The sequence below is a fragment of the Atractosteus spatula genome, chromosome 3 (genome assembly GCF_055471065.1).
Source record: "Atractosteus spatula isolate fAtrSpa1 chromosome 3, fAtrSpa1.hap1, whole genome shotgun sequence".
Classification (NCBI taxonomy): Eukaryota; Metazoa; Chordata; class Actinopteri; order Semionotiformes; family Lepisosteidae; genus Atractosteus; species Atractosteus spatula.
The window spans coordinates 9198250-9210707 of NC_142708.1; the positions used below are offsets into that span (position 1 = coordinate 9198250).

Genomic DNA, 12458 nt, shown 5'->3' on the forward strand with positions numbered 1-12458 from the left:
AGAAGAAAGAAAACATCAACAAAAAGAAGAAAGAAAACAACGTTTTGGCCATGGAGCCTTCTTCAGGTGAAGCCTGAAGGTTGGAATAAACCTATTGCTTGTTCTTTATCTTAATACGTACAGTGCTCTTCACATTTACTCATACTCCTGATGGAACAGGTACAATAAACACCATATAGCATCACCAATAACTGAATAATGTGTCCTGCATAAAAAAATTTAAAACCAATGAACTCTAATCTTAATAGCATTGACAGAGCAAAGTCCTGATTGTTATAATTGAAGTCCAGAAGCCATGAGGGTGACATTTATTCACACCCATGTGTTATATTCTCGAAATCCTCCCCAGGCAGGGATTCCTCCTGTTCTGTAAGGAGGATTCCTGGCCATTCCTTGAGGCAGCCTAGGTATTTCAGACCCTGTTTTCTGCTTGTGAACAGTCTTCTTGAGTTCAAGCCACAAATCTATAAAAGTGTGGAGACAGCGGTGGCCAGTCCAGAATTAATTTGTGTGCAGTTAAGCACACAAATCTCAGTTTGGATGCGTGCTGGTTCACTGTCATGCTGGACTGTCCATTTTGTCCAGTCCTGAGTTTAGTGGTAGAACAGGGCCCTACATCACAGTATATCAACCACGATTTTCCTGTTGAATTCATTGTGGCATCTAGGTCACGATTATGTGGAACAATTTTCATTATTTTTTATTGTTTTGTTAAACGATTCTTTAACTTGTTCAAAACTCATAAACATTAAAAAAGAGGTTAAAAAATAACAGCACAAGATGGGGTATACATTTACAATCTCAAAATATGTGTAGTCATTAACAAAATAACCCCTTTTGGACTTTGTGAGATGACAGTGCTGTTTCACAAAGACAAGCGACACTTGTCGTTGTTCTAGCTAAATATTAGCAAATGTCAGTTTGAGTATTTTATAACACCTTCCATGCTCGAATGTTCCTTTTCACAGTTTGTTTTGAAATTCACACCTGTGAGATCTGATGTTAATGCTGCAAGAACACTCCTAACCTTTTCTGTACAGCTAAGCAAAACACCACAAAGATGTACTGAAAACAAGATTTTATAGTCTTTTATATTTTCTTTTGTCCTTTATTTACTTCATCTTTTGGAATTTGTTTGCTCTGATTACAGTAGAGGAGCTAGACCGGGAGAAGACAACCATCTTGTGGGAGACGGAGATGTTTTGGAAGAGAATGTGATCAACCCAGCTGAATTTATTTTTGCTTTATTAAACTTCATGGTCTTTCCTTGCATTTATCAATAGCACTGAGCTCTATAGTTAAACAAGTGCAATGTACTGTAGCCTGCTCTTGTCAGATCTCAGAAGCTGAGCAAGGCTGGGTCTAGTCAGTACTGGAATGGGAGAGGTGGAGTCAGTAGACCAGTAGGTGAAACCCTTCCCTCCAGACAAGGACTTCCATACTAGTGCTTGAATATGAGTATAGTGACCAGGAACACTGTGGTGTTGGAGGCACCATCCTTTAAATGAGATGTTAGGCAGAGGCCCTAACTACTGGGTCATTAAAGATCACAAGATACTTTTTGAGAAAGTAGAGGTGTTAACGCTGGTGTCCTGGATAAACTCTGTTCTGGGTTTGTACAATGTATGTGTCTACTGTTTCCCCTTAGTTCAGGTCTGGCGACCTCTGTTCTGTGCCTGAGCGGTTTGGTAGTAGGCCTGCTGGCCCTTAATGGCTGGGCAGATAGGTGAGTATCACACTTCACTGGTGGAGGAGGTGGGATCTGTTCCGTGTGGGAAAAGGTACAGTATTACTAGAATGTGCCCTTGTTCCTACAGCTAAACTATTTCGTTGAGGAATTACATTCCTTTGAGATCTCTTTGAAAAAGTAAAGTTTCAATTAACAAATTTACAATCAGTTAATAGCGCACTCAAAAAAAATGAACATTCCTTAAAAGGTCAGATTCTGTTTTGCCTTTCTCAAGAAGTATTAAGTATCTAACAATCACCTAGATTCTAGTATGGTTTGAAAGCTAATCACATTTACACAATGTCAAATTATGTGGATTAGCGAACACTGTAGGAAAAACAAATTAAATTCAAAAAGGCGTAGATAATAGTAGAGATTAGGCAAACACCAGGCAGATGACAAGGTAGTAAAAAAACTATAAATATAAAAAGGAAAACTCTGAGATAGAAGAAGCTGGTTGTGAAAGAAATGTGTCTATGTTGGGTACCTCCGTTACATCTTCTAGACAATTTGGACAAGCAATAAAAAAGGCAAACAAAATATACAAGGTATGTTATGTGAAAATTGTTTAATGCACCAGTATGACCTCATTTTGAATATTATGCACAATTTTAGTCACCAAAGATTTTGCTGCTGTGGAAAAAGAGAAGAGCAACCAGATACATTCAGGACTTAAGAGAATATGGTACACCAACGGGCCAGAGGGACAACCGTTTTAGACTTGAACAGAAAACACACTGACGAGACCTGATACCGGAATTCAGACAAACCCAACCCTGCACATTTCTTCAAAATGGACAGTGTGAAACACAAACCAGAGGACACAAGTGGAAACTAAATGTAAGTGCAGCTAAAACTGAGACCAGGGGGCACTTCCTTACCCAAAGGGCCGTGAGAGTATGGAAGAAGTTACCCAGCCAAGTGGTGAAAACTCATAGTCAGGCTTCTGTCAAGGAACAGGTGAACGGGATGCTTAGATTGATCAGCTGCCAACTACCAAACTGGCTTGATGGGCAAAATGGCCACATTTGTAATGCTATGTTTTGAAGTATCTTGTTTCTAAAAATGAAACGTGGAAAATTATATGAACGGCTTCTGCAGTTTCAAGGAGTTTCTTGACCCACAAATCAGCTTCGTCAGCTGTGCATTGGTATATTAGTGTCTGTGAAGGTTCTCTTGATCTTTAAGGATTATACAAATGCGTAACACACCTCCTCCAGGCTCTTGGATCATCTCTTTATAGGATTGCCCTTCTTATCTAGGAAAAAGACTCAAGGTTCTCAAGTTCTCAATTAATTCTGTCTCTCAAGTTTTAAAATGATTCTGAAGCAAATTGTGTTTAAATGTGGTGCTGATGTGTTCTAAAGAAATTGAGATGCTTCATTTTTCTTACTCAACCAAGTGTTTCCTATTCTGTATTTGAAACTTTTGTAACATTGATTAACATTGATTAAGGAACTTGGGAAATCATAATGTCATGCATCGCAGACAGATTTAAAGAATTTCAACTCGAACAGGGGAGATTATGAGGAGGGTATTTAAACTCCTGTGAGGTATTAAAGTTAATAAACTGGACTACGTCAAGACCAACATGGCCGTTAGGACACATGGACTCAAATTAGTAGGTACAGTAGCACAATTAAGACCAACAACAGAGTTTCTTTATACAAAGAGAGCAGTTGGTAGATAAAACTAGCTGCCTAGACATGTTCTTCAAGATTATTATATCAATATTTTCAAAAATGACTGGATGAGTTCCTCAAACAAGTAGTCAGGCAAGCCTACAGTATATCTTGTTGGCAGTATTTTTACCCAAGGTTATACACAGAGGGGTCTTCCCAGCTCCACCCCTTGGATTCCTTAACCCTGCTGGCTTTCTACATGTCTTTAAATTATCAACAGCTGAAGGATCCATTGGTCAAAATAAACAGGAAATGGATCAATTTAACTCAAGGAGACCTAGAACTTTTGCTGGGTTCTGGACCCGAAAGACAGGAGTTGGAATATTAAATTATTTACATTAAAAATAAGGTCATTTGAAATGTAAGCAGCTTCACGTTTAGCTATCTTCCAATATTTAGTTGAAAAGACTGTTTTATGTACAAACCTGTGAAGAAGACCCCTTAGGTTTCAAGTTTGGGTTAGCCTTAAGTGCCAAAATCTGATCTTCATTTAGTGATCCAGGTTTCAGGGCAGGGCTTTTCAATTGCTTGAGCCATTAAACATCTAAACAGTTTTATTTCAAATGTAAAGATTAATGCTTTAAATATTCTTCCCTGAGTTGATACATATATCTCTTTAATGGATTTCTTTGCAAGGTAAATGCACTTTACATTTTTGTGTAAGCACAGTACTTTGCTCATACTCTCATGTTTATGAAGGCAATGTGTTTACAGCCCTGAATCTTTGGACTTTTGCTCAAGAAAAGAAGAGGACTTACAGAAGCCCTTCAGAATTTTACTAGGTGGTGTCTGGATTGACCAGAGTGCCACAACCAGGGAATTGTAATAAGAGCTGTGAGGGATGCAGACCACTTTTATATTGAAAACAGCCAACCATTAAATGGTAAAACAAAAATGCTGACTCTGCTGCTCCTCCTTTGTATATTCTGTGGCATATTCAACTGTGGTAAGTTTACATTTTATTTTAAAATGTGGCAAAAGGTTCGAATTTTGCTTTGCACATAATTGACTACTGTAAGTAGGATTTGATCTGATTCACTGTGTCTGTCATTCTAAATGTACTCTTTGCAGAGAACACAGGCATCTGTGGTAATGTGACATTTCAGGAATAACAGAAAGGCAGGGATAACCTTGTCAAAAATAGCCACTGTGCCATATTGTGGAAAAATGGGTCTAATATACAGGGTTTAATATATTGTACAGGTTCTAATGCATACACACTGATCACTTCTAAACCTGCACGTAGATTATAAAAGCTCATTGACAGTAATTGCAAGCAGAGCATTAAAGGAAAAGACACTTTGTGCATCTTCTCAGGTGTTTTCTGGAAAATGGACTTTTTCTTAACAAATTGAAACTTATCTCCATCCTTTGCTGACTTGCGCTGAGATTTCTTGCACACGGGTATATTTCTCTTTTTGGTGATTCCTATGTCAAGTGCTATGACATTCAGATCAGAATTAGGATGGGGACACCTGTACCGAGGTCCCATATTCACAGGGTTCCAATTACAATGGAAAAAACAACAACGATTTTTTTAGGAAAATTGCAAACTAACCAAATCTCCTGAAAGTGGTTTAGAAATATGTTGACTGATGGTATTTCTTCACAATGAAAAAATGGAGATTTGCTTTAAATCATTTAAAACATTTTTCTTTTTTTTTAATTTACAGTTGACAAAGTTTTGTTCTTAAATTTAACTAGTGGTCCTTTTGCAATTATTTTTCCTTTTAAAATGTTTTGTAAATTACTTTTCTCCAGTTCCTATTCCAGTTCTTTCCTTTTGTTAAAAGCAAAGCTACGTACTTGTTTCAAAAAGACAAACTGACAATATAACGTATTCCTTCAGTAAAGACTTCAAAATTACACTTCACTTCAAGGGAAGAGTCTATCTGCATATGTACTGGGGACCTCTGATTCCTCTGATTTACATTTTTAAGATTGTCACAGATATGGGAAAATTTGACTTATTTTTGGTATATTGAATACTTTTCCAGGTAACTGTGAAAAATCTCTTCAAAGAAAAATGGATCAGTGGACTTAGATTTAACATGTTAGCTTATCTTGTGGTAAAACATTTAAGTAAATGCATGTTTTTACATTTTTGTTCATGTAAGCATTTCAGGTTAAAGCATTTCCAAAGTGTTTTATGGTATTTTTACAGTATTTAGAGCGCTTGGATACTGGTTTTGAGGAAAACACATTTTACTTACTAGCACAAACATAGTACCAGCAAGTTGGCCTCAAACTCCATCTTTGGAGTGGTGTTTGTTGACTCAGTAGTTTACTTTTATGACACTTTTACTATAGCATTGTTTGAAGTAGATCTGTAACTTGTGCAATAAAAATAGATGACAGAAAGAAACCTACAACATAACATAAGGTCTCCATTTTTGTGGAACCCTGATGTTCAATGAGTTGATTCCTTGTGGTTGTTTTTTTTTAGAACACCTCAGTTTCTCATATTTTGCAAAAGTCTTGTAGACACAGTAAAGAAGAGAATTAGCTAGAGAACAGGAAAAAGTTTATAAATTACAGTATGGGTTAGCATTAAATAGAACTATTCACAGTCATAAAGTTAACTGGACAAGATGTCAAGATAGTCAAATATAGTTCCGAGACAGCCATTACAGCCATTCATTTACTAACCAATTTACCTAATACAGGGGAGCCAGAGCCCATCCCAGCAAACAACAAGCAGACAGGATACACCCTGAACAGGACACACAGACACACCCACAACAAGGGCAAGTTTTCTCACAAGCCCAATACCCCACAGAAACATCAAAAAATACAGACTCCACACAGATAGGTCCCCAGGGACCAAATTTAAACCCAGGGCCCCAGCGCTGACCCACCGTACCAACCACGATCTTTTCAATATTCCTCAAAAACTAATTTATACATGCTTGCCCATTTACTATAAACAATTTTGTATTGAGATCTCAAGCACTATCATCTGAAGCCTGTTGAATTTCTGACTCCATATTCATGAATCACGCCACAATGTTCCAGTTGCAGAATGCCAGTTAATGATTTGTGCTTTTCGTCTATGAGAACTTTATTGAGGCAAGTATATATGTATGTATGTTTTTAGCATTAAGCCAGTGTGAGGAAGGATGGAGGCCGTATGAGAGCAAATGCTATCTCATCTCAGACGTCACAAAGACATGGGTCGATGCCAGAGCGGCCTGTGTGGACAAGGGAGGAGATTTAATGAGCATCCAGGACATTCATGAAAGGGTGAGTTAGGTCCTAGTTTTCTTATAATGGGCTGAATCTCAGACTTGACAGCGGCAATGAATATGAGATTCTTTTAGATGCCCAGAATATCTGGAAAAGAAATCATAATGCAATGATACAAGTAAAGGATTAACAGCACTACTCTGTGAAAAACTGCCATGGTATCTCTATCGACCAAGTATTCAGGGCCTTGGTTTAACATCTAATCCAAAGGGCAGCAATTCCTATAGCACAGTACTCACCCTCACCATACTGGGGGATTGCTTTGGAAATGCTGTTCCAGAGGGAAGGACTCCACCTACTGGTCACCCCAAACCACCTGCAGCAGCAACAAGGTTTTCCATCTGGCCATCTTGGTACAGTACAGACCTGGCCCAGCCTAGCTTAGCTGCAGAGATGTGACAGGATCAGCTACAGAATGACTGCTGCTGCGGTGGCTGTCCCGTACAGGACACTTACAGTAGATGTGCCTCCTTGTCAGTGGGTTTTGCATTTCCTTCCAGGGTTGGATCAGAACTCAGATTGGGACCAAAGACATCTTCTGGTTTGGCTTGAATGACATTGGTGCTGAGGGAGTGTGGGAGTGGTCAGATGGAAGCCAATATTATCCCTTTCTAGCGTAAGTGATCCGAAGTTAACCCGCTCTCAATCTGAGCCATGGTATTTAACAACAGAAGATTGTTGCTGGATTTATTTCAGGGTTATTTAGTTACGTAGTTATTTAGTTAGCTCACAGAAAGAAGACTCATGCACTTATACACTGTCAAGCTGTGATTTTCACAGATCAATGGTGAAAGGCACTTCACAGTTGATGTCACGGTCATCACCCCTCCTCTAGAGGGCGCTCTGACCTTTTATTATTAGTTTCATTATTACGTGCACCTGCCTCCTGTTTAACCCGTCACTATATAAATTATATGCCTCCTAAGCTCTGGGCTCAGCTCTGGAAGATGGACGCCCGGAAGCCCGCTTACCAGTAGGTCCAGGAGAGACCCGACTCCATAGGCTCCATCACGGCATCCTGACCATCTGGGTCCAGGGTTGGGAGCTCCTGGCCTCGTCATTGTGTTTTTAACTTCCCTGTTCCGGTTCCGACCTGGTTCCTGTTTTAACTGCCTGTCTTGGATTGATCTCCCGGCTACCTGGAGTTTGGACTGTGCCCTGTTTTTCCCTTTTGGACTCCCATTCCTCTCTGTGTTTTCCCTGTTGTCCTTCTGCAGTCTCTTCTGGATTATACCGTCTGCATAGGGTCCTAAATATGCACTTCCCGTGACAGTTGAAGCACGGATATATTGTTTGTGTTTCAAGGACTTTATACATATTGACTTAGATTTCTTTAGTATATTATAAAATTATATCATAATTAGCTTAGTACCATTTTTTATATTTGTATTTCACAAAATAACATCCTGACCATCAGTTGGGATTCCTTTTCGAATTACTTATTCAGTGGGAAAGATGAAGTATTGTATATATGGGCTGATGAGTGCGTTATTTCAGTTGCTTGAGCGGAGACCGTTTACAAACTGCCATTCTAGTCTGCCGTTATCTTCGATTTAAGAAAAATTCGTTTCTTTTCACGCAACCTGATCATTCTCAGAGCGCACACAGGGCGTGCATTGCGTTTCTGCAGTAAAGCAGGCAGCCTTTTAAAAAAAAAAATTATCCTTCTCCACCTGTTCCGCAGAAACTGGGCCGACGGACAGCCTGATGACTGGAATGACGACGAGGACTGTGGGCAGCTGGTCGGAAACAACCTCGCCCGGTGGAACGACGAGCCCTGCACGGTCCAGCGCCGCTACGTCTGTAAAAGACTGAACCGTACGTCACTCTCTCCGCCGGCGAAAGTCTCTTCCCAAACGGAGATCCTCTCACGGCACCAGTGCCGGATCTATGAAGGAAGGAAACACTAGTGACTAACGAAAAACGAGCTGAAACAACATGCTTGCGTTTGACTCCAGGTGCTCCAAGTTAATAATCACACGCTCTCTAGCGGCTGTTCCACTCGCTCCATCAATCACGTGGTTTAGCATTAGAATAGAGTAGCGCCCACACCGGTTGCTAGCGGCTCCACCTCCCCTCAGCTATGCGTGTGTGTGTGTGCCAAAATTCAGCCCTGCTACTACATCGAAACACGGTTTTGAGATGCTCATACGAGAAAAGTATTATGGGATAGTACATTATTTAATAATTACAAGATAGGAAAGAATATTTGAATATATGGACAACCTGTTACATTGTGCAAAACATATTTTAAGCTTCTGAGAGCTCACCTGGAATTGGGACTTTAGTGTAGTTTAGTGTTTGTGATTCAGACATTCAGTCTGTTCCTCGTTTACAGCCAACCCACCTGTTGTATGTGACACTGCAAATGGGTGGCAACTCTATGGGTCCAGCTGTTACAAGCTGAATTCTGAAACCAGGAAGTCCTGGGTGGCATCCAGGCTGGACTGTGTGAGAGAAGGAGGAGATCTGGTGTCCATCCTGTCAGAAGATGAAGAGCGTTATGTCACTAGCCACTTGGATTCCTCTCAATTTGATCTCTGGATTGGCCTTTCAACCCTGGTAAGGGCTTCACTCTTCCATCGTCATCGACTTTATATTAAATTTACAGTCCTGGGGAAAAATTAAGTCTTATACTTACAATGTTTACTTCTACAAATTCTTCTCTCGGTTGGACTTTTGCACTAAACTCTCCCAAAGCTTTTTTGTGTCTGCTGTTAAAAGCATGCCAATAGAAACTGGTCCTAAAAATAGTCTTTTTATGTGTATATCAACCGGTGCCAGCCACCAGAGCACCAGGGATGTAATTAAAATATCCTGAAGTGATGTGTTTGCAATTGCACAGTAATTGTTCATTATATGGTGTTTTAGCAATATGTTACCAGTACGACCATTTGACTTGATGTCACGTAAAATAAGATGCATTGGGAGCTTCTTCAGCAAGCTGTTGCAAATAGAGAAAAGAAGAGACACAGGATTTTTTTTAGGTTTCAGGAAGTGATGTGAGGGGTGACTACTAGTTAGCGATGCTGAGATAAAGGAGATATTGGTTTGTGTCATTCCTCATTAGCCTATACATGGAAGATATTTGTCCTCCACCATACATAATATCAAATAGGGATGACCATACACAGTGTACACTGTACCTTGACCTTAAAGTATTGGAATTTTAAAATATTTGAAATGATGCCATTAGAATGTATGTGAATGCAGAAAGTGGGTGTGACCTTGAACACTAAGCTGAAATTTATGTCTGTGAATTACATCTACCAGAAACAGGTGAAGCATGGAGGGTTCATTTTCTAAACATCTCAAGTCAAATCTCCAAAGCTGTTAGCCTATGGGTAGTAAAAATGTGTACTGGTGTTGCGCAGAGGTGTACTTCATTATCCTGTGAAGTTCAGGCGGACAATTCCCAGTTCAGCTGGTCGGATAGATCAGACCTCGCTTATACAAACTGGGATCGAGACCAGCCAGATTTAAGGTAAGATGTGTACGACGAAAATAGATCTCTTGACATGGAAGAGTAACAGTTGTGTCATGGCTCTCGTATGTCGTATTAGTGAGGAATAGTGGAGCCGAAAGTTATTTGTTGTAAATTGTGCCATCATAGGTGTTTGCTCCCCTTGAATTTCAGATTGAACAAATCCATAAATGTCTGAGACCAAGAGTTCTTTCTCAGCCTCAGGGCTTTACAGTGACAAGATAAATAGCGCTCCATATGGCCTTGACAAGATTTATTTTTCCTTATTCTTTTTTTACTTACAGTACATGGCTGAGAATTTAAACCACTGACTGAACACCATACCTTCACTCTTTTAGTGATTCAGTTCCACATGACTAAGGAGTGCAGTGCTACTGTACACTTTATACACTGGGTAGCATGTTCCAAACACTGTAAATGTGTAAATATTTGCCTGCCCCTAGTTTGTTTTTTTTTGTTTTGAAGTGGGACATGTAAATATATCACATATCCTGCATTGCAATATTACCACTTAAGCACATTGTGGAAGGTGTTGCTGGGGTCTGTTAATTTAGCCTTCAACAAAAGTTATACTAAGATGCCATAAAGCTAACTTGCTTGAGCAGCCCCAGTGACTTAACGCTACATAACAAAAGGCAGGACCAACACCCACAAACATACCATAAACAGAATAAAGTAGATCAATGTCTACTGCTTATCAAAGGACTGAACCTAGAGCACGACAGAGCAGGACAAGAAGTAATTACTGTACATATCAAAGCACAGGACAAGCACTCAGATTAAGACAAACTTCTTTCTGACTGTATATAAGAGCTGGCAGACCCTTGCAGTTTGTCTGTTCTGTGGGGCAGACCCAGCGTGTGCTGTTGTCATTATTGAGCTCAATAAAACTGAATCTGCACAAGACTGTGTCCTGCTCCTCTGATGAAGAATTTCCCACAACAGTTTTGAATCAAATGTTCGAAATCGAAAACTCTTCTATCTGGATCTGAATTTAACAGGAAGAAACATTTATTATTTATATGTCCCTGTGCAACATGCATACTCTTAAATACACATTATCTTCTTTTTGATTGCAAGTGACAGCCAAATTTAAAATATGTTGACAAGCCTAGCCTCTCCAATGTGGTTTGTTCAGATTAAAAACCGCAGGCAGGGCCTTGTGGAAAATGCATTCATTCAAAGGTCAGATTTGTGTGGAAATGTTGGCTCATAAGTACGCCATGAATTGCCTTTGTAGCACTGCTGTTAATTTGTAGATGTCCGGATTCAAATAACAGCACTGCACATCTGTTTTTGGACAGCCATATTGCGACAGGAGTTTGTGCTGCTGTTATTAAAGAGACTGGCGAAGAACATGGAAAATGGAGATCACACCTGTGTCGTCATGAGAGACCATACATGTGCAAAAGAGCCCTGAACAGTAAGATGGAGTAATAAAACCAGATGTGACTATATACATAAGTATTAACTTATCACTTACTGTAACTACATAATTACTGTATCTTGTTCTTTAGAAGGTAGAATAACTTTATAAAGTGCATAGATGCTTGAGAAACATTATGGGTTCTTGTGGAAGTTATTGGATTTACAAAAAAAAGTGATTATAAATTGTATCTACTTTATTAAACATTAGAAGTCAACTTAATAATAAATCATTGTGTTAAGCCACACTATTAAACTATTGCTTTTCATGATTTTACTCCAATTTCTTTTTCTTCAGAAAGTGAAAGCATAGTGTATTTTACAGAAACATCTGCACATTGCTGTTGGTATCTATTGCTCATTATTTCAAACTACTGTTTTTGCCAACTCTGTTCTGGGAACAATAAGCAGTTTTTCTGGGGGCGTTTTTCAAGCCTCCAAAACTTGTACAGAAACAAAAAACTACAGTGAGTTAACTATTCTATTGTAATGCACTGAAACTACTGACATGAAGTACTGGGTTCTAGATTAATAATTACATCCATCTATGTTATTTATCCAATACAGGTTTGCGGGGGAGCCGAAGACTCTCCTGACAAACATGAATAATTACAGTATCTGATTTTTTTAAAAAAAAGATCTCATAGTTCGTCTCTGGATGTCAAATGAGTATCCCTGTGCTGACTTACAGCAGTGGTTTTTCAGCCTATTCCTGAGATGAGACAAGTGTCTTCTGTGTTTTCAATTTCGATTGCTCTGTTATGCTCCGATGCTGTTTGACTCCTCACCTGCTTCTTGAAACCCTTTGAATTACCCCCCCCCCCAAAAAAAAAAAAATCAGCTCTTAAACATTTAAATGGGCAGGCTGCCACTCGGTACAGCAGCCTCACAG

At 39.4% G+C, this 12458-nt stretch overlaps 1 protein-coding gene across 1 annotated transcript in view; it reads left to right on the plus strand.

Annotated features, from left to right (window-relative positions):
- The first annotated feature begins 6498 nt into the window (after positions 1–6498).
- LOC148837369 (secretory phospholipase A2 receptor) overlaps positions 6499–12458 on the plus strand; it is a 51607-nt gene continuing 45647 nt past the window's right edge. The window contains exons 1-6 of the mRNA XM_088910222.1: positions 6499–6654; positions 7158–7273; positions 8342–8475; positions 8996–9219; positions 10032–10141; positions 11446–11564. Coding sequence (XP_088766348.1) covers positions 6499–6654; positions 7158–7273; positions 8342–8475; positions 8996–9219; positions 10032–10141; positions 11446–11564 — 859 coding nt within the window. The remainder of the gene's footprint in view (positions 6655–7157; positions 7274–8341; positions 8476–8995; positions 9220–10031; positions 10142–11445; positions 11565–12458) is intronic.